This window comes from Globicephala melas, chromosome 15, assembly GCF_963455315.2.
Source record: "Globicephala melas chromosome 15, mGloMel1.2, whole genome shotgun sequence".
Taxonomy (NCBI): Eukaryota; Metazoa; Chordata; class Mammalia; order Artiodactyla; family Delphinidae; genus Globicephala; species Globicephala melas.
Window position 1 is genome coordinate 15,555,710 of NC_083328.1, and position 27,260 is coordinate 15,582,969.

The window sequence follows — 27,260 nt, forward strand, 5'->3', positions numbered from 1 at the left end:
ATGGATGAATCTTGAAAACAGTATGCTAAGTGAAGCAAACCAGACACTAAAGGACAAATACTGTGTGATTCCACTGATATGAGGTCCCTAGAATAGCCAAATTCATAGAGACAGAAAGTGGAATGATGTTTACCAGGGCCCAGGGGAGGGGGAATGGGGACTTAGTGTTTAATCGGTACAGAGTTTCAATTTGGGAAGTTGAAAAAGTTCTGGAGATTGATAGTGGTGATGATTGCATAACATTGTGAATGTACTTAATGCCACTTAACTGTGCACTTAAAAATTGTTCAAATGGTAAATTTTGTGTTATGTATATTTACCACAACAAACCACTATACTGTAAGGGGCGGGGAGAAGAATGTAACGGCAACAGGTTTTCTAGTTTAGAATGGATATAGAAGATATGGGTTTTATTTATGCAATGAACTCAAAATATTACCTAGAAATTTTTAAAATTTATATTCCAGTAACTTTCCACTTTCTTTTTTTAATTTTTTTAAAGCAAAGTTGAAGGAGAAGGGAGCCCTTGTGCACTAACGCCCGCATCTGAGAACTGAAACCGGCTAGTATTTCAATGTCTCAGTCAGTAATTTCTCTCTTTTTTAAAATTAAATTTGCTTATTTTGGCTGCGTTGGGTCTTCGTTGCTGTGCACGGGCTTTCTCTAGTTGTGGCGAGCGGGGTCTACTCTTGGTTGCGATGCGCAGGCTTCTCATCGTGGTGGTTTCTCTTCTTGCAGAGCACGGGCTGTAGGCACTCGGGCTTCAGTAATGGCTCACGGGCTCTAGAGCGCAGGCTCGGTAGCTGTGGCTCCCCCACTTAGTTGCTTGGGGGCATGTGGCATCTTCCCCGACCAGGGCTCTGGCGTGTCTCCTGCCTTAGCAGGCGGATTCTTAACCACTGCTCCACCAAGGAAGACCTCCACTTTCTTATAAAGATAGACTATATAAATATAATTGTGGTTTAAAAACAAACAACTGGTATGGAATGATTATGAGCAACACTGTGAAATTTGAAAAGCAAGATGCAGAACAGTGTGTGTGGTTTGCTACTGTTTGTTTTAAAAAGGCAAATGCCAAACATACCTATTTCATGACATATACATAAAATGTCCTGAAAGTATTCAGAAGAAGCAGGTATCCATGGTTCCCTCCAGGGAGGGGAACTGGGAGGCTGGGGAAGAGAGGTGGGAGGAAAGCCTTTCACTGAACAGATGCCTTTTTGGCCCTTTTGAATATTGAACCAGACAAATGACTGCACTACCTTGGCAAAAAATTGCACACAATTATTAAAAAATGATGTTAAAAGCTTTCTGGAAAATTCTGATATGCACATCTGCTTGGTTGAGGACCACTACCACTAAATGGAATAAATGGGTATTAAGCACCTCTGGTGTGCCATGCCCCATGCTAGGCAGCTATGATGCAAAATTCCTGACCTAATCCAGCATGAGGAGGGAGCCTCAGGCCTTTGTTCATTTAGAGATGAGGGTTTGAGATTTAGTCTCCTCATAATCTAGGATCTGTAAGTCTGTGGCCTCCTGCACAATACTGCATTCTTCCAAAGCTCCGTGGAGAGACCTGAATCCTCGTGTAATACTTCCACCAGCTGCTACTAGGCCTCCTGCCTTCATTCCCTTTCTGAAATGGGCCCAGCTTCACCACCCCTCTAGGCACAGGCCAAGCCCTAAATTCCAGCCAGTCCTACACAGATATTAGGAAACCCTGAGGGCTTAGATTTCTGCTGCCCAAAGCTCTCTCTTCCACTAGATTGACCTGAATTCCACTTGCTTTGGTTAAGCAAGGGTCAGGGGTCAGCTGCCTCCCATGCTTGATTCTATCCTTCCTCCCTCCTTCCCTTCCCCTCCTTCCTTCTTCCCTTCCTCCCTCCCTCCCTCCCTTCCTTCCTTTTCTTTCTTTTTCATATTTATGGTTCTCTTTCCCCATCTGAAATTTTTTTTCCCCTCTTGTTATTGTCTTTTCTAACCATTAAAATACAGTCAATCTGCAACAACTTTAGAATTTGTATATTCTTTTAGCTTTCCTTTTTAAAATATTTATTTATTTATTTAGGCTGAACCAGGTCTTAGTTGCAGCACGCGGACTCCTTAGGTGCGGCATGCACGTGGAATCTAGTTCCCCCACCCGGGATCGAACCCAGGTCCCCTGCGTTGGGAGAATGGAGTCTTACCCACTGGACCACCAAGGAAGTCCCTCAACTATCAATGTACGATTTTTTAGCTTCAATTTGCTCTTTTAACTATTATGGAAAATTTCAAACACATATAAAAGTAGAAAAGTATAATGAACCCTCGCATCCTTCTAAACGTAACACACTTCCAACATTTGTTACATGTGACAAATCTAGTTTCACCTATACCTCCATTCCTCCCATCTTCCCCTCCCCATTATATTATTTTAAAGCAAATCCCAGGCATCATAACATTTCATTTTCTTAAATTAATTAATTTTTTATTTATTTATTTTTGGCCGTTTGGGTCTTCGTTGCTGCGCGCCGGCTTTCTCTAGTTGCGACGAGCGGGAGCTACTCTTTGTTGCGGTGCGCAGGCTTCTCATTGCGGTGGCTTCTCTTGTTGTGGAGCACAAGCTCTAGGCGCGCGGGCTTCAGTAGTTGTGGCACGTGGGCTCAGTAGTTGTGGCTCGTGGGCTCTAGAGCGCAGGCTCAGTAGTTGTGGCATTCGGGCTTAGTTGCTCCGCGGCACGTGGGATCTTCCTGGACCAGGGCTCAAACCCGTGTCCCGTGCATTGGCAGGCAGATTCTTTTTTTTTTTAACATCTTTATTGGCGTATAATTGCTTTACAATGGTGTGTTAGTTTCTGCTTTATAACACAGTGAATCAGCTATACATAAATATATATCCCCATATCTCTTCCCTCTTGCAACTCCCTCCCTACCATCCTCTCTATCCCACCCCTCTAGGTGGACACAAAGCACCGAGTTGATCTCCCTGTGCTATGTGGCTGCTTCCCACTAGCTATTTTACATTTGGTAGTTTATGTATGTCCATGCCACTCTCTCACTTTGTCCCAGCTTACCCTTCCCCCTCCCTGTGTCCTCAAGTCCATTCTCTACGTCTGCATCTTTATTCCTGTCCTGTCCCTAGGTTCTACAGAACCATTTTTTTTTTTTTTTTTAGATTCCATACGTATGTGTTAGCGTACAGTATTTGTTTTTGGCAGGCGGATTCTTAACCACTGTGCCACCAAAGAAGTCCATAACATTTCATTTGTAATATTCTTTAGGCTTTATCTAAGATATAAGGAATTTTTAAAAAACATAACCACAGGTATTTGTCACATCTAAATAAATAATGGTAATTCCTTAGTATCATCCGATACATAGTCCATGTTCAAATTTCCTGGATTATCTCATAAATGTCTCTACAGTTGGTTATTGAAATCAGAACCCAACGCAGGTCCACACATCACATTTGGTTGTTGAAGTAGGCAGCTTCTGACATGGGTCCAAATGATCCCTGCCTCCTAGTATTCCTCTCCCCTTGGTGTAGTCTGGACCTAGTGACTTGCTTCTATAATGAACAGAAACAGTAAAAGTGATGGGATGTCATTTTCAAGACAGGCTATGAAAGACTGTCACTTCCATCTTCTGAGCCCTCTCTCTGGATCTTCTCGGCTTCGTTAATAAAGCAAGACACCACGTTGTGAACTGCCCCATGGAGAGATCCACATGGTCAGGAACTGGGAATTCCCTGCTGGGGCTTGGGTTCCATCCCTGGCCGGGGAACTAAGATCCCACAAGCCACGGGGCCAAAAAAAAAAAAAAAAAAAAAAAAACCACGGCAAGGAACTGAGGGCAGCCTCCAGCTAACAGCCCGGGGAGGGAAGGATGAGGCCCTGAGACAAACAATCCTCAGGGAACTGAATTCTGCCAAAGCCACGTGAGTGGACTCGGAAGCAGATTCTCCTGCCCCTCGAGGTGACTGTAGCCCTGACCTTGATTGCAGCCTGTGAGAGCCTCTCAGCCCAGACCCCTGACCCAGAGAAACTGAAATCATAAATGTTGTTGTTTTAAACTGCTCGTTTTGGGGATAAATTGTTACACAGCAATGATAACGAATCCTGCTCTTATGGCTCCAGAATCCCTTAATCCACAACGGTCCCCTGACCCCTTGTGTATCTCTCTCACCAGGGCTGGTTCTGTATAGAAGACAGAGGTGTGTGTGTTATTCAGTGTCCCTCAGAGCAGGACCCAGAGTCCCCTTGGAGATGGGGTGCGGTGGCCCCCATACTAAAAATGCAAATGCCTGGGCTCCTTGGGATCAATTGAACGTCTGGGTGGGGACCAGGAATCTGTATTTGTAAGAGTATCCCAGGGGATTCTTTTTTCCACTGAAGTCTAGAAACACATAGACTCAGTTGGGAGACCTGGCCTTACCTCTAGCTGTGGGGCAGTGTGTGACCTCACCTCTCTGAACCACAGTTTTCTCATCTGTAAGGTATGATTCTCATAGCATTTACTTTGTAGGATGTTGTGCCTAGCTGCTCCCTTTCTCACTCTCTTTTTTGTTTTTTAAATATTTATTTATTTATTTATTTTGGCTGCCCCAGGTCTTTTTTTTTTTAATACATAAACTTCTTTAAAATTTTATTTTATTTTATTTATTTACTTTTGGCCGTGTTGGGTCTTCGTTGCTGCATGCGGGCTTTCTCTAGTTGCGGCGAGCAGGGGTTACTCTTTGTTGCAGTGCGCGGGTTTCTCATTGTAGCAGTTTCTCTTGTTGCGGAGTATGAGCTCGGACTTCAGTAGTTGTGGCACACGGGCTCAGTAGTTGTGGCTCAGGGGCTCTAGAGCGCAGGCTCCGTAGTTGTGGCGCAGAGGCTTAGTTGCTCCGCGGCATTTGGGATCTGCCCGGACCAGGGCTCAAACCCGTGTCCTCTGCATTGGCAGGCGGATTATTAACAACTGCTCCACCAGGGAAGCCCTACGCTGGTCTTAGTTGCAGTCCGCGGGATCTTCGTTGTGGCCTGTGGGATTTTTTTTTTTTCTTAGTTGTGTCATTGGAACTCTTAGTTGCAGCATGCATGCAGGATCTAGTTCCCCAACCAGGGATCAAACCTGGGCCCCCTGCACTGAGAGAGTGGAGTCTTACCCACTGGACCACCAGGGAAGTCCCTCCCACTCTCTTGATTCATGGATTCACTCTCTCTTTTGTGAGAGAGAAAGGGAATGAGTAGGCTGTAGGTGGAGTGAGGGGGAATTGGGCCTAGGGATGGACCCACATGTACCCTCACACACATTCAGTGTTACTGGGAAGCATGTACACCTCAAGTCCTTGCATGGGAGCACCAACTTGGTTTTTCAGTTTGCCAAACAGAAGTTTCTTCTGCATGATAATTTTCATATATCTAAGACAACAAACTATGTTTATGGGACAGTCAGCTCAACTGCATATGAAATGTTGAAGATTTAAGAAATTCTAAGGAGTCTGAAATGTTAAACGCACTTTTATCTCACTCTGTGCTGTGAACTGTCTGGATTCTTTCTGCAAATTGTTACTGAGTCTATGTAATTCAATTGCTCTTCATTTTTGTGCCATATATGTCACATGGCCCCTGTGTTAGTTTATCTGTTGCTTCCTAAATTTAGTGGCTTAAAACAATAAGTCATTTATGATCTCTCATGGTTTCTGTGTATCAGGAATTCAGTCAGGCATCAGTAGGGATGGCTTGTCTCTGCTCTACCATGTTTAGTAGATGGTAGTGGTGTCAACTACCATTAGTTGACTAGTTGGGGGTGTCAACTATAAGACTTGAAAGCTGGGGCCGGGGTTGGGGGGACTTGGAATCATCTGAAGGCTCGTTCACTCATATGTGTGACTATGGATGAGGGCGGAGCTTGGGGCTCACAGCCAGAACACCTACCACACGGTCTCTTATGTCGCCTGGGCTTCCTCACAACATGGCACCTAGGTTCCAAGGGCAAGTGTCCAGAGCGACACTTCTTATGCCCTAGCCTCAGAAGTCACACAAGATCACTTCTGTCACATTCTAGTTGTTACTAGCAAGTCACTAGAACCAGCCTGCATTCAAGGGAAGGGGAATCAGCCTGCTCCCTTTGAAGGGAGGCACGTCAAAAAATGTGGGCACATATTTTAAAATCATCATGATACTAATGAAAATATCAGGGAAAGCATGACATATTCGTGGTCTGTATTGTGAGAGAGTGCACGTGAGTAATCAAGAGCAATATTTGGGTACACTTACGGTAAAAAAAACAAAACTAGAGCTGTACCTATATTTATCAACATTTTACTTTTCACTTAATGTATGTTTTGTTTTGTGACTTTCTTTAGAAGAAAGAAAGATATTTTTGCTTAGTATGCTTAGAGATCTCTTTCACATTAGTAAGTTTAGAGATCTCTTTCACATTTGTCTTTAATCTATAATTTATTTATTTTTTATTGAAATATAGTTGATTTACAATATTGTGTTAGTTTCAGTTGCACAGCAAAGTGATTCCGTTATACATATATTTTTTTCAGATTCTTTTCCATTATAGTTATTATAAGATATTGAATATAGTTCCCTGTGCTATATAGTTATAATTTATTTTTTTTAATGGTGTTAGAAAGGGATCTGCCTTGGGTCAGTTTCCTGAGAAACAGAGCCCAAGATGGGGATTCTTTTTTTTTTTTAACTCAATATATTTGATGTGTAACATTGTATAAGTTTAATGTATACTTACTTTGACACGTTTGTATATTGTAATATGATTGTCAATGTAGTGATATCTATCACATTATATAATTATAGTAAGATATTATTGTCTATATTCATTATACTGTGCATTAGATCTCTGTGACTTATTTACTACTCATTACAAGTTTGTACCTTTAAACACTGTCACTCTTATCCCCTCCACCCCATCCTCTGGTAAAGACCATTTTATTCTCTGGTTTTTTACAGGTTTAACTTTCTTAAATTACACATATAAGAGACATCATACAGTACTTGTCTTTCTCTGTCTGACTTATCTCACTTAGCATAATGTGCTCAAGGTTCATTCATATCCTCCTTTCTCACAACTGAATAATATTTCATTCTGTATATGTGCTACATCTATTGATGGGCTCTTGGGTTGTTTCCATATCTTGGCTATTGTGAATAATGTTGTGATAAACATGGAAACGCATATATCTCGTTGAAATCCTATATTTATTTCCTTTGGGTACACACCCAGAAGTGGAATTGCTGGATGGTAAGGTAGATCTACTTTTAATTTTTTGAGGAACCTCTTTATTGTTTTCCATAGTAGTTGGACTTATTTACACTCCCACGAACAATGTATAAGGGTTTACTTTTCACCACATTCTTGCCAGAACCTGTTGTCTCTTGTCTTCTTCATGATAGACTTTCTAACAGGTGTGAGATGGTAGCTCATTGTGGTTTTGATTTGCATTTCCCTGATGATTAGTGATGTTAAGCATCTTTTCTGTGCCTGTTGGCCATTTTGATGTCCTGATGTCCTCTTTGGAATAACGTCTGTTCCGTTCTTCTGCTCATTTTTTAATTGGGATTTTTGGGGTTTTTTCCTTTTTTGTTACCTTTTTTTCTTTATTTTTGTGGCTGTTTGTTTGGTTCTTGTCTTTTAGTTTGTTTGTTATTAAGCTGACAGCTCTTTACATATTTTGGATATTAACCCCTTATTGAGGGACTTCCCTGGTGGTTTAGTGGGTAAGACTCTGCACTCCCAATGCAGGGGGCCCAGGTTTGATCCCTGGTTGGGATACTAGATCCCGCATGCATGCCACAACTAAGAAGTCCACATGCCACAACTAAAGATCCCATGTGCCACAACTAAGACCTTGTGCAGCGGAAAAAAACCCACCAACACTTACTGATACATGGTTTGCAAAATTTTTCTCCCATTCTATAGGTTGTCTTTTAATTTTGTTAATTGGGTTTTTTTTGCTGTGTAGAAGCTTTTGAGTTTAATATAGTCCAAGATGGAAATTCTTGACCAAATGACTGGGGAAGTATTCTCAGGAGAATGGGGTCATCAGAATAGGGCAGTGACAAAAAGCTGAACAAGAATGTGGTCTCACCTGGTGACTAGCGTTGGCTAGAGAAAGTTCTGGAGCCCAAATTGTATCACCAAGTTAGTTTCACCTGGAGGCAAGGGATCTACCTTTTTATCAATCTGGTGCTAGTCTGTCACTGGCCAAGTTTTTCCAGGAGGAGAGGTGCTGGGCAATTCTCTGGAGGTGGGGCAGGTGGGGGATGGGTGTACAGTTGGTAAAGGGACCTGGCTGGGGCACCAACAGTGTGCACTACAGTTCACCTTTGCACTGTTCAAATGTATTTGCTTCTCCCATTAAGTTCTCTCCATCCAGGTGCAGCTTCCCCAGGATTCTGACTGATCATAATTTCTGGGTAAACGTAGAAAAGGAGGATTAGCTCCTGAGACTTAACTGATACTTATCGCCTCTTTCCTCTGCCATCCACTCATTCTAGCCCTCCCCTTCCCTTCTGCTTCTGGTTTCAGCTAGTATCTCTGCTGGTCTCGACAGTTTGTCTGGTGGGTTGACCCTGGCCCTCAGCCCTGAAGGGTCTGAGTCCCTAGTTAGCATGCCCTGTGAGCCCATGGTGATGGTACTTGCCCACTTACAAATAAAACTCAGCATGGGGATCTGGAGATGTCTCAATGGATCACCTGAATGCTAAGCGTATTCCTGTCACCCCCATTACACAGAGGTGGTCCTACTTCCTGGTGATGACCTTGGTCTCTTACCCCTGCCCATATGGCATGTTCTTTCTTTGCCTGCTGGTCTATTGGCAGAAGGAGACCAAAGTGACCATGGGTTGGGTGTAGCTCAGAGTTGAATGGGACTCTTGCCATGTCCCCTGGTAGAAATGTCCATCCCCAATCTGGAAATTAGGATCTCTAGACTCACAGGGCCTAAAGTTAGGGGGTTGCAAGCACAAATTCCCCAAGGAGGTCACTGGGAGCAACACTAAGCGGGGCCACGCTTGCTTCTGCCCCTTAATTCCCAGGCTCATGCACCTATCTTCTGGGTCACAGCACCATAAAATAGCCATTGTTTTAAGGTGTACACCTTATTCCGAAGGATGGTACTGTATCCTCTCCACACTGGCATCTCAGCTGGGCCTTCCAGAAGTGGTTCCATCATCCTAGGGGGCCATCAGCTTCTGGGTAGTGCAGCAAATGGCAGTGTGTCCACCACTGTGCTTCCATTGTTGTTATGCGGGCCTCCATCCCAGGGAGAAGGATGCAGCTGTGAGTCATTGGCAGCCAACACTCACACCAGCCTGAGACGGGTACGCTGCCAGTAGAGGGGATTTGGGTGGAACACCAGCTGCATTCACTACATGATCTAATTTAAACTTTTCCATATAGTTTTCCAATATCTTTTATTATTATTATTATTTTTATTATTGGCTGTGCCACATAACTTGCCGGATCTTACTTCCCCGACCAGGGATGGAACCTGGGCACAGCAGTGAAAGCACCGAGTCCTAACCACTGGACCACCAGGGAATTCCCTCTTTTATCTTAATAGTTTATCCTTATCCTCCCTCATATGAAGTGTCCCTTTTATCACATCCTTAATTCCTGTGTATACACTGGTCTACTCCTTGTCTTTCTATTCTTTTCCACTGACCTACTTGCCCAGTCCTGCATCTCTGGCATGCAGTGTTTAGTACAGTGTTAGGGTCGTTTTTGCTATTTGGTAGGGTCTACTCATCTGATTAGAGTCTGTTCATATGTCACTTCTTTGGGAAGCTTGGGTTACACAGTGGGAATTCAGTATGTAACTGTGAATGGAGGGCAGCCGTGCTGGCTCTTTTTCACTTTCATTTCATGCTGTGCCGAAGGGCTTGAGGGATCTCAGTTCCCTGACCAGGGACAGGGATTGAACCAGGTCACAGTAATGAAAGCCCAGAATCCCAACCGCTAGGCCACCAGGGGACTCCCACTTTCTCCCAATTTTAAAGCCAACACCTCAATCTCCCATCTGTGCTCTTCCTCTTCCTCTGGGCCTCCTCATCAAACCCAGGGATGCTCAGGAAGCAGAGGCAAAGCTTGAGTGAATTCCAGAAGGTGCCAAGGACCAAGATGAGACTAGGTTAAGACATAGACACAAAGCACTGCTGACTCTGTGCCTCCCATTTGGTCACCATGGTGTCCAACCATGTGTCCTCTGAATGCAGACAGATGGTGGTGCAGATACTGGGCTATGGGATAACAGGAACCAGCCCAGACATTGGGGCCAGTCTCCTCAGGTCTTAGCTGTGGTACACGGGCTCTAGAGCGCGAGTGCTCAGTAGTTGCAGCGCACGGGCTTAGTTGCCCCGGCACGTGGGATCTTAGTTCCCTGACCAGGGATCGAACCTGAGTCCCCTGCATTGGAAGGCAGATTCTTAACCACTGGACCACCAGGGAAGTCCCCGTTCTGTGTGATCTTGACAAGAACCTCATCTGTAAAATTGGGAATAATAACCATAAAACTTACTTCCCAGGGTCATTACAAGGATTAAATGAGATAATATCTATGTATAAAGTGACTGGTAACATAATAGAGGCTAAAAAATATGATTCTTGTCTTTTCCCTGAATTTCATCTGCAAAATGGGGATGACAGCACCTTGTCAGTTTCCTGAAGGGAACCCAGGGGGACAAAGGTTGTAGAAAGGGTTCATAGACTGGGCTCTGGAGCCTGTGTTCAAACTCTAGCCATGCCTCCTACTAGCTGTGTGACCCTGAACTAATCACTTAACCTTGCTGTGCCTTAATTTCCTCATCTGTGAAATGGGGAAACAGTACTATCCATTCCATGGGGTTTTGTAAAGGAAAGAATTATTATACAGAAAGAGCTTACAACATCACCAGGCCCTTAGTCAGTGCTCAAGAAATGTTAGGGATGATGATGAAGACAACTGAGCTACAAGGTTGTACCTTCCAGTAGGGCAGGATGCCCCTCGGTCCTGTTCACTCCCATCCCAGTCTCTGGAATAGTACCGCAAAGGCTCATGGAATCAATGAATGGAGTAGGCTGTGCTGCTCGTCCTGATGGTCCCTGCGTTGGGACCATGTGCCCTCACTGCCCAGTTGGCCCGCCACCCCATCAAGACAAGGCACTGACATGGCATTCCCAGAGATCAGGTACAGATCAGACTCCTTGGCCTGGCTTTGCAGAGCCCCCAGCTGGAACCAGTATGCTCCTGCCTTCCTTCACCCATCACTCACGGAGGTGTCTTCCTTGTGGGTGGCCTGGTGCTGGGGCTGTGGAGATGACCCCGCCTCCTGTCATGTAGATAGAGAAACGAGGAGACTGAGAATGACAATGCAGGGTGGTCAGTAAGTGGACAGGGGGTGGAGCTTGGGGGCAGTGGGAGCTCTGAAGGGGCAGAGGAGACAGCAAAAGCTTGCCAGAGGAGGTGAAACCCAAGTTGAAGGTTGAAATATGAGAAGGATTGTGTCAGGTGAAGGAGGAGTACTTGCTACACAGGGAGAATGACAGGAGGGGCTGCTGCTGAGCAGGTGTGAGAAGCAGGATACGGCTGGCATAGAAAGTGGGAAAAAGCAGGAAGTGAGGTGCAAGGCTGCACAGGGACTGGGGGATTAACGGCCTTGAAGGCCAGGCTACAGAGCTGGGACTATATCCTGAGAGCACTGGAGAGTCAAGGAAAGGTATGGGGGTGGCAAGACGGGACAAGGCGACCCTTGCTCTTCCCCATTGTTTCATGTCTCAACAACAACCAATCTCTTCGCTCTGTCTACTAGCCATGTTTGTTTCTGAAACCTGCCAAGCATATTCCCAACCTCAGGGCCTTTGCACTTGCTTCTCTCTTTGCCTGGAGATGTAGGGGGTGAAGATTTGCAGTTAGGGGTGGGAATGGGGTTGGGCCTAATATTGGGGTCTGGGTGAGGATCTGGCTTGGAGTTCATGTTCGTGTGTTCTGAATGGACCTCACTATGGGACCTGCTGGATGACTTTGGGGTCATGCTTGAGTGTCCCGGCAGATGGAAGGGACAGATCTCTTGGGAGCATTAGTGTGGCTGGTGGGGACTGGGCTCTAAGCATGGGATGGTGGGGCATCGAGGCTTTTGTCATTGGTTGGAGGCATTATGTACCATTGGGGCAACCCTTGAAGGGACTGGGAGGGGCCTCATAGCAGGGGTCAAGGCACTTGAGTCAGTGAGAGCCTGGGAGGTGGGAATGATTTTTCCAGTTTCCAGATGAGGAAACAAACTGAAGCTCAGTGAGTTTAAGTAACTCGCCCAAGCTAGTGATGGACAAAGGGAGGATTTGCACCCAAGTCTGCTGACTCTTAATTTGCTAGTATTTCCCAGGCATCAGCTTCTGGTGAGACCAAAACAGAGATGGAGACACGTGGGCTGGGAGGTGGGGCAGGACAGGTGGCAGAGCTAATGACATCTGATCAAACGCCTTGGACAAATGGAGCTGGGCCTGGGATGGGGGCCCATTCCTCCAGCTGTGAAGGGCACCTGGGTGCCCTGGGTGTCCAGAGAGAGAGAAAGTGAAGTCCCCAAGAGGAATGGGGGGGGTGAGGGTGAGCCTGCCCTCTGGGGTGAGATTCGGCCCCACATACACTGCCCACCTGTGCATAGCACCAGATCGGGTGTCTGCCTCCCTCTTCCCCTCCTCCCTCCTCCACTACCTGGCCTGGCCCATGCCTCACTGCACCCACTCAATGGGCCTAGTCTAATCCCTTGACATCACCACCTGCCCAGCACAGGCCCTGCCTGGCGGCCTTGGCAGCCCCCAGGCTCAGAGACACAATTTAGGATCCCCCACCTCAGAACCCATCTTTCCCTCAACCTCTTCCCTCCTTCAGCTCACAGTTCCGATTGGGGATACCCCAGATCCAGTCCCAAGCTGGGGGGCAGGTGTCTAGAATCTGTCCTGGCCTTGCTGTGTGACTCCAGGTAAGTAGCTGCCCCTCTCTGGGCCTCAGTCTCCTTATCTAAGTCTCCTCATCTAAGTCTCCTCTACCCCCAGCTAATCACGTCAACCTGTTTTGGCTTCCTCTCAGCACCTTGTAGCTTTAGGAAATTTTGTTTGTTTATGAGTTCACATGTTTGTTGTCAGGGGACCACTGGACTGTGTGCCCCTTATTATTCACCCCGGTGCCCGCACACAGCAGGGGCTCCATCGATAACTGCTGACTGAATGTGTACATGAGTGAATGAATGAACAGATGTAGCTCCTGCCTTAGCAGGAAGCATATGGACCTTCTCCCTCCACACCAGCCCCAATGGGGGAGAAAGGTAGAGCAGTATTTCAGCCCTGAAACTGGGTGGAAGCAGGGTGGGCGTCTGACCCACCATTTTCTGACTCGGCGGGTAGACAGAGGCTGAGAAGTGAATCTCCTTTATGGAGAGACTGGGAAAGCTCTGGAGAAGGACCAGGACCCCGGACCTGTCTCTCTGCCCTCCCTCTCTGCCACAAGGCTTCCCCGGGCGGGGGTGGGGTGGGGGAGGGGAGGGCCTCAGGTATATGTCTGTGTGTCCCTGTGTGCTTTACCTGGGCAGAGGGCAGCCACTGACCCAAGATCTCCCAGGATAGCAGAGACTGAGACACGGCTAAATCTCAGGACTCCTGACCTCCAGCTGCACACGTGTGTGTGTGTGCATACGCGTGGCCATGGTGTGAGTACACGCCATATGTATATGTGTCTGCTCCGAGCATGCGCCTCTGGTGGGGTGTCTGGGTACGGTTGTGTGTTCATAGGCGTCTGTGTGGACGCGTGCGCAGTCCTGTGTCTGGCTCTCCCTGGCGGGGTATGTGGTCTAACACGGGTGTAGGCATGTCCACTAGAGTGTCAGCTCCAGAGGGAAGGGATTTGTGTCTGGCTTGCTCCCTGCTCTATCCCAGCATCTGGAACAGGGACAAGCACACAGTTGCGGTCAATACATCCTTGACTGAATAAACGTATGAAGGTGTGTGCACATGTCTGGTGTGTGCCCACTTGCTAACCCGTGTGTAGACGTGCACATGCTCCTGTGTCTAAAGGTACACCTGGGTGTGGGTGATGTTGCTGACATGTCAACCTCCTGTCCCTTTTCCAAACTCCTCAGCAGCCAGGGCCCAATGCCTGGGTCCCCGTGGGGCAGAACAGGGGCCTCCTCCTCACAGGAAACTGGATCCCTGGACGTGCAAAGCAGCAGGGAGCAGGGCAGCCCCTTTGTCCCCCGATAATCCCTTCCCCGCCTGGCCCCCTTTCTCCCAGCAACCGGGGTTTAAGGTCGAGTTTGGGGGCTGTAGGGGACGAGGGTGTCACCTCAGTGTCCCCTTCCCTACATATTCCCTGTGCCCAGGGCTTCTGACTCCTTCCCTCCCTCGTGGGCGGCCCTAGGGCTCAACCCCAGGTATAAAGCCACCTGAAGGGCGGGAGGAAAGATGCCCCAGAACCACCTGGAGACTGCAGAGATGAAGGAGACAAGGAGAGAACATGAGCTATCACCCGCCGCGTGAGGGAGGGAGGGCGCCAAGGTCCCGAGGCCAGGACGGGAGCGCGTACCGCCTGGCCCTCTGGCCCGTCTGACTCAGGTGCCTGGCTATTTTACATCTGTTGCGAACCTCCAAATCCTTAAACACAGAGGACTTCATTCGTCATTCATTCATTCAAGAAATATTTACCAAGTGCCTGTTAGGCGCTAGGTAGTATTCTAAGCATTTGGGGACACGGCAGTAAAGAAACAGGCAAAAAGTTTGTTGAATGAATGAATGGGCCTTCACCTTCAGGCCTTCCCTTAAGTTCTGAATTTCTGGGAATTCAGGAATGTAGACAGGGAAGCCAAGGAGGCCACCCTGGTTTGTCTCTCGTCTCCAACATAGCTGGTGACCTTAGGGAATTGCCCTCCTCTCTGATCCTCACACTGTTGGTGGGGACAACTGGGCCCAACCCTTGAGAAGCCAATTTGGCAGGATTTACTCAAATTTAAAATAAATACACCCTCCAATCCAGATATTTCCACTTTCAGCAGTTCCCCAAGAGGCTGGGATAAGGATGTTCACAGCAGCATCCATTCATTCAAAAAATATTTATGGGGACTTCCTTGGTGACGCAGTGGTTGAGAGTCCGCCTGCCAATGCAGGGGACACGGGTTCGAGCCCTGGTCCGGGAAGATCCCACATGCCGCGGAGCAACTGAGCCCGTGTGCCACAACTACTGAGCCTGTGCTCTAGAGCCCGCGAGCCACAACTACTGAGTCCACGTGCCACAACTACTGAAACCCACATGCCTAGAGCCCGTGCTCCCCAACAAGAGAAGCCACCTCAATGAGAAATCTGCACACTGCAAAGAAGAGTAGCCCCCACTCGCCGCAACTAGAGAAAAAGCCCACACGTAGCAATGAAGATCCAACACAGCCAAAGATAAATAAATAAAATGAATAAATTTATTTTTAAAAATATATATATTTATCAAGCTCTGCACTAGGTGCTGGGGAACCAGCAGTGAATGAAGCAGGTGAGGTTTCTTCTTTCCTGGAGCCAACATTCCAGGGGGAGAGACAGCAACAAGCAAGTAGACAAAGAAATCAATGAGGGATCTGTAAACAGCAGAAGTCTCTGAAGACTACACATCAGGGAGACGGAGGGGCTTTTGAGTTGAGGCCTGAAGGACGAGAAGGAGCAGCCTTGGGTAGGGTTGTGGGGTGCTCACGGCAGGACCCAGCAAGGCAAAGCCTGCATGGGGCGCTGCAGAAAAGAGGGGCCAGGTCTGTAGCCCACACGGAGGCTTTCACTGTGTTAGGTGGGAGCCACGGGAAGGTTTGGGCAGAGGAGGGATCTAGCTGGAGTTGGAGAGTTGCGAGGTGGCGGAGGGAGGCAAGGGTGGAGACAGAGACACTAGAAGAGAGAGAGGTAGCTCGCTTCTAGATACTTCTTTTCATCTTTTAAAATTTTTTATTGAAAATAACGAATACGTACAGGGAAGTGTGCACAAGTCCTAAGTATACAGCTCAATGAATTTTCACAAAGTCAAGGTATCCTTGTCATAAGTGCTCAGATCAAGAAACACAGACAGACCGAGGGAGTTCCCTGGTGGCCTAGTGGTTAGGATTTCAGGCTTTCACTCCGTAGCCCAGGTTCGATCCTTGGTTGGGAAACTGAGATCCCGCAGGCTGCACAATGTGGCCGGAAAAAAAAAACAACAGACCTCTTGGCCACCTTTTAAGGACAGATCCAACAGGATTTACTGTGGGTTGAACATAAGAGAAGGAGAGAATGAGGCGTCTAAAAGGACCCCATGGTTTTGACCTGAGCACCTGGGAGAATGGATGTGCTCTTCCCTGAGTGGGGAAGGCTGGGAGAGGAAGGGGAAGAGGGCATCTTGAGCTGAGCATTGGATTTTTTTTTTTCTTTTGAGCATTGGATATTTTGACTTTGAGAAGCTTATTAATATCCAAGGGAAAATGTCAAGCGGGAAGTTGAATACATGAGTCTGGAGTTCAGGGGGATATTCTGGGCTGGAAATAATGGGCTTAAAGGATGGTTCTGCCCTGACTTGGATACACAAGATCATTGTAGCCCACAAGGGCTGTACCCACTTGAGGAGCTGTTATGATGAATGAATGAATTGGCAGGCGAGGTGCTGACCTCTGATTTCTCCTGCCAGCCGCCCTCTGCCTGCTGACCCTGCTGCTGCCACCCCTCAGTCTGGGAGCCCCCATCTCCCCAGCTAAGCCCATCAGTCAAGCCTACAGCCTGGCACTCTACATGTAGAAGAATACTTCAACACTGCTGCAGACTTATGTGAGTGATACGGCACGAGCAGGGAATGAGGGGAGAAGGGCGCCACTCTCCCGGCCCAGCTCTGGGTAGGGGAAGCAGAGCAAGGCCAGAGGAAGGCTCCTCCGCGGGTCCAAGGGTATAGGGACTCTGCCATCTAGAGACATACTCCCAGGAACGTTGTCACTGATGGCTGGCTGACCTTGGGCAAGTCATTCCTTCTCTCCCAGTCTTAGCTTCCTCATCCGCCAAATGGGCTGGTGATCCTGCCTTGGCTGACCTCTCAGGACTATTAGAAGATTCAAAGGAAGCACATAGAGGGAAAGGCTTTAGGGGAATCATGATTCTTTCCACAACTACCTCATGCCCCGTGCTTTCTCTTTTTCTTTTTTTTTGATAAATTTATTTATTTATTTTTGGCTGCATTGGGTCTTCGTTGCTGTGCACGGGCTTTCTCTAGTTGTGGCAATTGGGGGCTGCTCTTTGTTGCGGTGCGTGGGCTTCTCATTGCGGTGGCTTCTCTTGTTGCAGAGCACAGGCTCTAGAGCTCAGGTTCAGTAGTTGTGGCTCACGGGCTTAGTTGCTCCACAGCATGTGAGATCTTCCTGGACCAGGGCTCGAGCCCGTGTCCCCTGCATTGGCAGGTGGATTCTTTTTTTTTTTTTTTTTTTTTTGCGGTACGCGGGCCTCTCACTGTTGTGGCCTCTCCCGTTGCGGAGCACAGGCCCCGGACGCGCAGGCTCAGCGGCCACGGCTCACGGGCCCAGCCGCTCCGCGGCATGTGGGATCTTCCCGGTCCGGGGCACGAACCCGTAGTCCCCTGCATCAGCAGGCGGACTCTCAACCACTGCGCCACCAGGGAAGCCCGGCAGGTGGATTCTTAACCACTACATCACCAGGGAAGCCTGCCCCGTGCTTGCTTGAGCCTAAGCCATGCTGGGAAGTCTAGCCTTATTATCTTTTTAAAATATTTATTTATTTATTTATTTTTGGCTGCGTTGGGTCTTCGTTGCTGCACGCGGGCTTTCTCTAGTTGCAGCGAGTGGGGGCTACTCTTCGTTGCAGTGCATAGGCTTCTCATCGCGGTGGCTCCTCTTGCTGCAGAGCATGGGCTCTAGACGCATGGGCTTCAGTAGATGTGGCACATGGGCTTAGTTGCTCCACGGCATGTGGGGTCTTCCAGGACCAGGGCTTGAACCCATGTTCCCAGCACTGGCAGGCGGATTCTCAACCACTGCACCACTGGGGAAGTCCTTAGCTTCATTATCTTATTGACTCCTCAAATAGTTCTGAGAGGTGGATTTATAACCCATTTTACAGATAAGGAATACTGAGTTTTAGAGAAGGGGAATAATTTGCCTGAGGTCACAAAACCTCAGGTCTAGAAGTTCAAACTGGCAGCCTCCTGATTGGGTCTGACCCACAGCTGTTTTGTTTAGGCCATGCAATGCTTGTTCAGATTCTGTGTATGAGTACCTGTCAAAAACAGGCACAGGGATCCTATTGGCCTCCTGCCACCCCCACCCCCCTCTTAGTCCTGCCCTCTTCCCCAAGTGACATGATCTGCCTGGTCCCTGGAGGCCCTGGGGTTTGTGACTCTTCTGCTGTGTTATACTCTAGGTCCACGTGAAGTTACTTAATCTAGTTTCTAGTCTCATATCCACCAAACCCTGGGTAGCTTTGGGTACCCTGAGCCTCAGTTTCCCCACGTGTAAGATGGGGATGTAGGACCAGATGATCTCTCAATTAGGGGATTTATCAGTGTGCATTAAAATTCTGTGGGCCTAGGTTTGTGGAGGCGAGAACTTTAATGGAGAAGTCACTCAGCTAAATTTAATAATATTAATAATTATTTATTAATGATTATAATAAAATGAACAAACATAAACCACTAAATGCTGTGAATAAAAAGGAAATAGGGCTGTAACTATTATACGTTGTCAATAATATATTTATATTGAAAATATTGCAATAAGTAGCATAGTCATAGTGTTCATGATTCTAATATGTAGTTCGTGAACAATATTAATGCCCTTATTGTATGCCAGATGCTGTGCTAAGTGCTTTATACGTTGCGTTGGCCAACTAGTTCGTTCAGGTTTTTTTTTTTTTTTTTTTTTGCGGTACGCGGGCCTCTCACTGTTGTGGCCTCTCCCGTTGCGGAGCACAGGCTCCGGACGCACAGGCTCAACGGCCATGGCTCACAGGCCCAGCCGCTCCGCGGCATGTGGGATCTTCCTGGACTGGGGCACGAACCCATGTTCCCTGCATCAGCAGGCAGACTCTCAACCACTGCGCCACCAGGGAAGCCCCATAGTTCGTTCAGTTTTGAGTAAAAATAAAAGACACATCTTTTGGGCCACAACAGTGAGAGGCCCGCGTACCGCAAAAAAAAAAAAAAGAAAAAAAAAGAAAAGACACATCTTTCATTTTCACCAAGAACTTTATTGAACAATGTATTCATTAACCGAACTAACTTTCTGGCCAGCCCAATATATTACTTATCTTCACCATAATAGTGACACATGGGAATTACTGAAGCTGTGATTCAAAGTTGCACAACTTGTACGTGAAGGAGGCCAAACTGGAACCTAACAAAGCCTGGGCTCTGTGCTAGAACATTTCACCAACTCCCTGAGAGGCAGGGAATGTCAACTCCCCCTGGGAAGATGCCAGTCTCATGGAAGGCAGATGTGAAGTCAGGGGAGACCCAGGGCAGCCTTTTGGCCTCCTCACTCCCGTCTCTGTCCCTCATGCAGCTCCAGTGCCAAGGCAGCCCCTTTAGTGATCCTGGCTTCTCAGCGCCAGAGCTCCAGCTCAGCAGCCTGCCTCCTGCCGCCGTCTCCTTCAAGACCTGGCATGTGCTGAATGATAGGGAGCGTCTGAGCTGTGCCCAGGGGGCCTTCCTGGCCTTGACCCAGCACCTCCAGCTCGTGGGGGATGACCAGAGTGACCTGAACCCTGGCAGTCCCATCCTTCTGGCTCAGCTAGGGGCTGCAACACTCAGGGCCCAAGGCCTGCTGGGCAACATGGCTGCCATCATGACTGCCCTGGGCCTGCCTATCCCCCCAGAAGAGGACACTCTCGGGCTTGTCCCCTTAGGGGCCTCGGCCTTCGAGAGGAAATGTCGAGGTTATGTAGTAACCCAGGAATATGGCCATTGGACTGACCGAGCTGTGAGGGACTTGGCTCTGCTCAAGGCCAAATACCCTGGGTAGAGGAGGTGGAACTTCCCGTCAGAGGCTGCAACACTTCCCCTTTCACAACGGACTATTTTCTGCCTTGCTTCTTGGCTAGAAAGGAGACACATCTTGTCTAGGAGACAGGGCTTGTGTACCATGTATTTGGGAAAATTTCCTGGTAACCAGGCCTCAAGTCGCCACTGCCTGGGCCTTCCTGCCTAGGTCCTATGGCCTCCCTTCCAGATCTGGGTGGGACTCTATGGATATCATTTTATGGATTACCAGTCCAGTGGTACTGGTTGCTCACCTCCTGGGTGGAAAAAAGTATCTCTTTGAAGTGGCTTCACTTCCCACTCCACGGGGCAGTACAGTTGGTCTCCTTCCTGGGCTCTCACTGAGACCTTCTCCCTCCTGTAATTTCGGGGAGGTCCAGGGGCTGCCTTCTTGTCTCTGTCTACCTCACTTCCTGTATGAAGATATGGACTTTCTGAGCAACTAGGCCTCCCTTCTTGCTGGAGCTCATTTCCTCCCCTAGTCTACCTCTCCGACTACGGCCACTGTTCCAACTTCCCATCTTAAGGGGCTTCACTTCTTATTCAATGGACGTCTGATTCTTGAAAAACTAAGGGTTTGTGTCACATCTGTTTCCTGCTCAGGACACATCCACTTCCTGTTCTGGGCTGAGAGATGGCATCCCTGGCCTGGGGCTCTCATGAATCTCCTATTTATACTGTGGCTTTTGGGGATGTCTGGGGGAACCAGTTTGTAACCCAAGGACCTTATTCTCCTTAAAGGTGTCTCCCCATTTTCAACAACTATATATACTGGTAACTTTAGTGTTCTTTTTATTTTTAAACATTTTATTTACAAAAAATTAACTTATTCTCGTAAATAAAACTCTTTTTAAGGGGTGATTTTTTTTTTCTCTCCAGTAGACCTAACTTGGGGGGAAGGGAAGGTACAGGGAGGGATAGGGCAGAGGGAGGGGAAGAAGGGAAAGGACATCAAAGGCAGAGGAGGCAGGGCCGCAAAGGGTGGGATGTGGGAGGGGGAGAGCAGCAGGTGGAGTGACCCTGGGGGAAGGTGGCTGAAATTTGTCTGGAGGAGCCCACCCACCACAGGGTCAGCAGACATGTCCCTGGCCAGGAAAGGACAGAGAGAAGGACAGAGGGAAACAGAGTGCCAGGTGTCCCCTTGAGATGAGGCGCAGATGTACACATGCTCACATGGGGCCAAGAGGAGGCAAGAGATGGGGAGAAGGGGAGACAGAGATCCTCAGCGAGGCAGGCCCAAGCGATGGAGAAGAAGAGGGGGAAAGCAAGGAAGTGATAGACATGGGAAGTCACAGACGGAGACAAGGAGGCCCCAGGGAGAAAAAGAGATCGAGAGTGTACAAAGCAAATAGAGAGATGGAGACGGTCGGAGAACACAGAGACGCTGCTGGAGATGGAGAGGGATGGAGAGGGGGAGACGGCCCAGGAGGGGACCGCGAGCTGCGGCGCGTGCCCCGCTCTTAGGCCGGGCCCCCGGGCGCCAGCTGGCCTAGGTCGGCCTCGGTGCGGCTCACCCACTCGCGGTAGAGGCCGCACACGCGGAGCCCCAGCACCTTGGCCGGGAAGACGCCCGCAGTGACAGTGGCCGCGGCAATGGCGGCGGCGGCGGGCTCCGGTCGGGGCCCGCGGGTCTCGGCGCCCAGAGCGGCCAGCACGGCCTCCACGGCGGCGCCCAGGGCCCGCGCCTGGCGCGCCGCGTCCTCCAGGCGCCGCAGCAGGCGCAGCGCGCGCGGGTTCAGCTCGGCCTGGCGGCGGCGCACGACGTCCAGCAGCGGTGGCAGCGCGGCTAGCGCCGCCTCGTCCAGCCGCAGGCGCTCGGGCACCGGCAGGCCCGCGTGGCCCGGGGCCGGGGCGCTCAGATCGGCCACCGGCAGCCGCGGGGGCGAGAAGCCAGGCAGCCCGAAGGGGTCTCCCTGGTGCTGCACCTGCGGAGACGCGGCAGTCAGGGCGGCTCCTCCGCCCGGAACTCAGCCCTCCACCCCTCTCCTGGGTCCTCAGTGTCCCCATCTCGTAAATGACACACTCCGGCCAACAGAGAGGCTGTGTTTGAGATAATACAAAACAACAAAAACCACTGTGCGCTTTACACCACTGCTTTGTTTCCTCATCTCCTCAATGGAGATAATAACCATATCAACTTCATAAGGTAGTTATGAGTCTGTTAAAATGCTTAAGGCAGGTCCTGACTCATTGGAAGGGCACAAAAAACGTTAGCTCTTTTATTAATGCTATCTGACAGACCCAGCTTCAAATCCTGTCTCCACCACTTACTAGCTGTGCCATTCAGTGCAAAACCGTTTCCTTCTCTGAGCCTCAGTGGTCTCCTCTGTAAGATGGGGGAACAGTTCCCTGTCCTGCCTGCCTACCACGGACCTCTTGAGAATCACAGAAGATAGTGCAGGGACCGAGTTTGTTTCACTCCCTCCCCCCATTCTTCCCCACTTCTGCACCTGCTTGACACACAGCCAGGGGCTCAATGAATAACTGTCATGTGAATTGAATGAACAAATGAAAAGATAAAGGTGATTTGTAATTTGTAAAGATGCTATAACAATACCATTTATCCTTTCCTAACATTTTGCTTCTGGTTCAGGCACTGTGCTGCTTTAAACACACTATTCCTAATCTTCCCAATAATAGGTGTGATGATGATGATCATGGTCTTGTAAATGAGGATATTGGGACTGACTTATCCTAGGTCATCCATCTAGGAAGGGGCAGAAGCTGGAATTTGAACCAAAGTTGGTAGGACTACAAAGCTAGCTTTATTATCTTACTATTGCTGTCATAATTATTAAATTATTATGTTTAATGTTATTAGTACTGCCCATGGTCACAACAAGTTGGCAGGGCTACAGTCTATCTGATTCAAAACTACACCCTCCCTCCACTACATCAGAGTATTTTGGGGAACTATCTAGTTTCCTTTGTCAGTGTCCTCTGGCCAACCAAAGATTTTGGCAGATCCTTCTCCTCTGTAAAAGTGTCCTCTTGGGATGGCATTTTTACCCCTAGATTGAAACCCTTTCTTAGCTTCTCTGCATAACACAGGTAGAAGAGTTCACAGCTCATCTTATTCAACTGCCTCCTTTTTTATTTTTTTTGGTCCTGCCGGGATCTTAGTTCCCCGACCAGGGATTGAACGCAGGCTCTGGCAGTGAAAGTGTCCAAATCCTAATCACTGGACCTCCAGGGAATTCCCTTAACTGCCTCCTTTTACAACTGGGGAGTCCCAAGCTCATGGAGGTGAGATGACAAGATCACACAGAGCCTAAGAACATAGGTTTCCTGACTCCCAGACCAGAGTTCTCTTCACTCTCTCAGGTTCCTTCTGTCTTAAAGTACCAAGGAGGGAGCCTCCATGCTGAGGCTAATGGAGGGGCATTTGGGGCACAGACAGGGTCCTCCTCCAATTTGCTGTGTGGCCAGGGGCCAGTTACTAACCCCTCTTGGGAGCCCCAATTTCTGCAGCTGTGAAGTGAGATTGAGAAAATGGGTGGTCAAGGACCCCTTGATCTGTATGTACTTCCCCATTCCCCAGGCCCCTGGTACCCACACCCCGAACCCCACTCACATATTCCTGGAGCAGCTGCTCAGCATATTTGGTGAGGAGGCGGGCAAGGCTGTGTGTCTGTTGGATCTTGGACTCCAAGTGGGGAAGGGGTGAGATTGAGGAGTCAGCCTGGGGGTCCTCTGGTGGGAAAAGGGGGGGAGGAATGAGGGCACCCCAACCCCTTGCTTCTTGACCACTTCTTCCAGGCTGGCTCTTCCTGAACCCGGAAGCTCCACTCTGAATTCTCCACCTTTTAAGCCAGGCAGGTTCTGTCCCATTCCAACTGAGGGAAAATAGGGCACCAGACATTTGCCAAACGGTTGTTCTCCTGAAATGTGTTCCCTGTCCCCAAATCATGGTTAAAATCCTATTAAAGCCAAATTCAAATACTGCCTCCTCAGTGCAGCCTCCAGATTCACTCCTCCTTTAAATTAACTTCTTCCTTCTACTTAAGGCCATTTGTTCATACTTCCAAGGCGGTTCTTTTAATATCTCTTTTATCTGTGAGAATCTGCCTCAGCATGGGAGCCCTTTGAGGGCAGGGCTCACGTATCTCTGTACCTCAGTGATTGTTGGTGGAATTCAGCATCATCGAAGCACAGAACTTAAAACTGAAACAAGCCTTTAAGCCCATTTTACAGATTGGGATACTGAAGTGCCATTTCTTCCCTGATGGTCCTTCTATGCAAAACCGTGGGCTGGGCACCGTACAGTTTCAATGAATCAGCAACCGGCCTTAACCAGCACAAGTTAGAGGGTGGCGCCCCGGGAAGAAGAGTACATTTCCCGAGACGCCTAGCGCGCGTGCCCAGGGCATGCTGGGGACTGTAGTCCTAGCCCGGCAACTCCCGACCCGCCCCTCGCTAGAGTTTGCCCCGCGGGTCCCTATCCTTAACAGCCTCGACTTTCGTCTCCTGTTGTCACTTACCAGCCCCTGTGGCCCAAAGACTTCCGCCCCTAACTTTACCCCTCCTTCTGGCTCCCAGCTCTGCTTCTTTCCCGGTACTCAGATAGGGTCCCGGCGTCCTGCCCCAGCCACGACCCCAATTCTCCCCCAGGGTGTACTCGAACCGGTAATCTACCTCCTGAGCCCAAGTCCCTGAAGTCACAGCCCCAGGCCTCCTCTAAACTCTGGCGCTTGCCCCTTCCCACAGCTGACGCACAACTCACCCGCTCGTTACCTGACACCGGGGCCCTGCTCTCCCCCGCCCAGGCCGCTCCCTTCCCGGACCTAGGAGTGGCGGGGACCCAGACCCCAGCTTCCAGCCCTTCTGACCCCTGCTCCCCTCGGCGCTCGAGATCCGGCCCTTCAGCCCCTTACCCAGATTTCCCTCCCTCCGGCTCATGCTGGCCCCAGGCTGATCCCGGTTGCCTCCACGCCCCCCTACCGAGGAGGGGAGAAGGGGGAAAAGGGTGGGGGCGTGGCCCGGCCGTAGCCAATCAGGGCTCAGACCCCAACAATCTACACCCCCTCCCACCCCACCTCCGCCGCCCCAGGCAGGATTCCTTGGCCCTGAGCTCAGCTCCCTGCATGCACGGCCTAGTCGGGAAGGGGGCGGCAGGTTGTCTGCAGAGTGGACTCGGGACCTGCAGGCTTGGGTTGCCGGGGCCTGGGAGACAGCCCTGAGTCAGATGGGAGGAGAAGGCTCAGGCTCCGACCTGAGGGAAGGCTTGGCGCCCGGGCTGCTTTTCGGAGAAAGCTGGGGAGGGGTGGGAGGTGGAGAGGGAGCAGCTGGCAGGACAGGAATGTGCTGCCCTTCCTCTTGGCTGGGGGAGGGGAGAGCGGGGTGCGTGAGAGGCCAAGGTGGGGGCCCTCAGGCTTAGGCCACACCTGCCCGGACATACACCTCCCGGCCTATCTCAGATGTCTCCTGCCCTTGCTTTCACAGTCACTCCTACTAGGCGGCCACCTCACCTCACCTTACCAGACCCAGTAAGAGAATTCTTCTGACACACCCGCATCTACTGAAGGGTTTTCACACAGGAACAAACTTAAGAGACAGGTACAGGGAGTCATACCCACACGTCAAACCACTAACCTGATGCAGACAAATGCTGAACGGTCTGTACACACTTACTTATCCCCACAAATGGTTCCCAGGCACCCACACTCTCCTGAGCTCTGGGACCCAGAGATGATCCATTCTTGGTCTCTAGCCCCCTGAGGAGCTCACAGTCTGATGGGGAAACCATAGACAACAGCTTGTTATGGGGTTTGTGAATGAAGAAACTGGGAAGGAGACCTGTGTGTCTGTGAGTACATTGCCATGTGCAGACAACTGTCAGAATAAAGGAAGAAAGAGATGAACTGGCAGAGGGCACAGCAGGTGGGGCATCACACACTGTGCGCGGGCTTTCTCTAGTTGCAGTGAGCAGGGGCTACTCTTCGTTGCGGTGCGCGGGCTTCTCATTGCGGTGGCGTCTCTTGCTGCGGAGCACAGGCTCTAGGCGCACGGGCTTCAGTAGTTGCAGCACGTGGGCTCTAGAACGCAGGCTCAATAGTTGTGGCGCATGGTATTAGTTGCTCTGCTGCATGTGGGAGCTTCCCAGACCAGGGCTCGAACCCGTGTCCCCTGCATTGGCAGGCAGATTCTTAACCACTCCGCCACCAGGGAAGTCACCATCACACATTTTTTTAACAGAAACTGTTGTTGGGTATTTACTATGTGCAAGGCACTGTTCTAAGTTATACAGGTATTAACTCACTCCCATGTTATAGCTGAGGAATTAGAAATAAGTGACTTGTCTAAGGTCACTGGACAAGAACAGCTGGGATTTTACCTCAGCAGTTTGGATCCAGAAATGCTGTCATAACCACCTTCCTATACCTTAACCCCTCTGAACATAGTAACACCAAAACACACAGACACAATAGCCACACCCTTGAAACACATGCACACGTAACAACAGAAATTTAGAAGGTGGCATCTGCTGACAAACACAGCCTCAAACAAAATCAACCAAGACACACTCATTTTAAGTAAACTTTCCATTGAAGTAAAATATACACAGGGAAAAGTACACACATCATAAGGGTACAGCCTGACGAATTTTCCAAGAGTAAATATGCCCTGGGAACCAGCACCAGATTAAGAAACAGAACATGACCAGTTCCCAGAGCCCCCTCTTAGCCCCTCCCAGTCCCAAGGCTGACCACTATTCTGATTTCTCACAACATTAATCGGTTTTGTCTGTTTTTTTTTAATTTTTTAATTTATTATTTTATTTTTGGCTGCGTTTGGTCTTCATTGCTGCGCCGCGGGCTTTCTTTCGTTGCGATGAGCGGGGGCTACTCTTTGTTGCGGTGTGCAGGCTTCTCATTGCTGTGGCCTCTCCCGTTTCGAAGCACCGGCTCCAGGGGCACAGGCTTGAGTAGTTGTGTCTCTTGGGCTCTATAGCGCAGGCTCAGCAGTTGTGGCACACAGGCTCAGTTGCTCCGCAGCATGTGGGACCTTCCCCGACCAGGCCTCGAACCCGTGTCCCCTGAATTGACAGGCGGATTCTTAACCACTGCGCCACCAGGGAAGCCCGGTTTCGCCTGCTTTGAACTTTATATAAATGGAATCATACAGTGTGTAGTGCTGTATCTGACTTCTTTCATGAGACTTGTCCCAGTTGTTGGGGGTAGCAGGACATCACTCTCCTTGCTGTGTCCTCCATGGTTTGAACAGACTACAATCATTTTGCACTCCCCTGTCGATGGGTTGTTTCC

The 27,260-nt window shown here is 49.3% G+C and overlaps 2 protein-coding genes across 3 annotated transcripts; one reads left to right on the forward strand and one right to left on the reverse strand.

The window, feature by feature from the left end:
• Positions 1-16,634: 16,634 nt before the first annotated feature.
• On the forward strand, positions 16,635-19,978 carry LOC115861220 (cardiotrophin-2-like; the record flags this gene model as incomplete). Its single annotated transcript, XM_030871789.2, is given in 2 exon segments — positions 16,635-16,784; positions 19,520-19,978. Coding segments are annotated over 2 exon segments (609 nt in total), but the record flags the coding sequence as incomplete, so codon positions are not given.
• Positions 19,979-20,796: 818 nt separating this feature from the next.
• On the reverse strand, positions 20,797-24,923 carry LOC115861219 (cardiotrophin-1). 2 transcript variants are annotated; one of them, XM_030871787.3, is made up of 3 exons: positions 24,870-24,923; positions 23,570-23,688; positions 20,797-21,920 (listed from the first exon to the last, which is right to left on the reverse strand). In XM_030871787.3, the coding sequence occupies exons 1-3, from the start codon at positions 24,892-24,894 to the stop codon at positions 21,456-21,458; spliced, it is 609 nt and encodes a 202-aa protein (XP_030727647.1). In that variant the 5' UTR covers positions 24,895-24,923; the 3' UTR covers positions 20,797-21,455. The 2 variants fall into 2 exon arrangements, with proteins under 2 accessions (XP_030727647.1, XP_030727646.1); XM_030871786.3 differs by lacking the exon at positions 24,870-24,923 and having other exon boundaries at positions 23,570-23,966.
• Between the last annotated feature and the right edge of the window lie 2,337 nt (positions 24,924-27,260).

Coding starts and splice junctions, on each gene's coding strand:
- LOC115861219 (XM_030871786.3), bottom strand. CDS start 23,905: ATGATTTGGGGACAGGGAACACATTTCAGGAGAACAACCGTTTGGCAA. Junction 21,921..23,569: donor AGCAGCTGCTCCAGGAATAT/GTGAGTGGGGTT, acceptor GCGTCTCCGCAG/GTGCAGCACCAGGGAGACCC.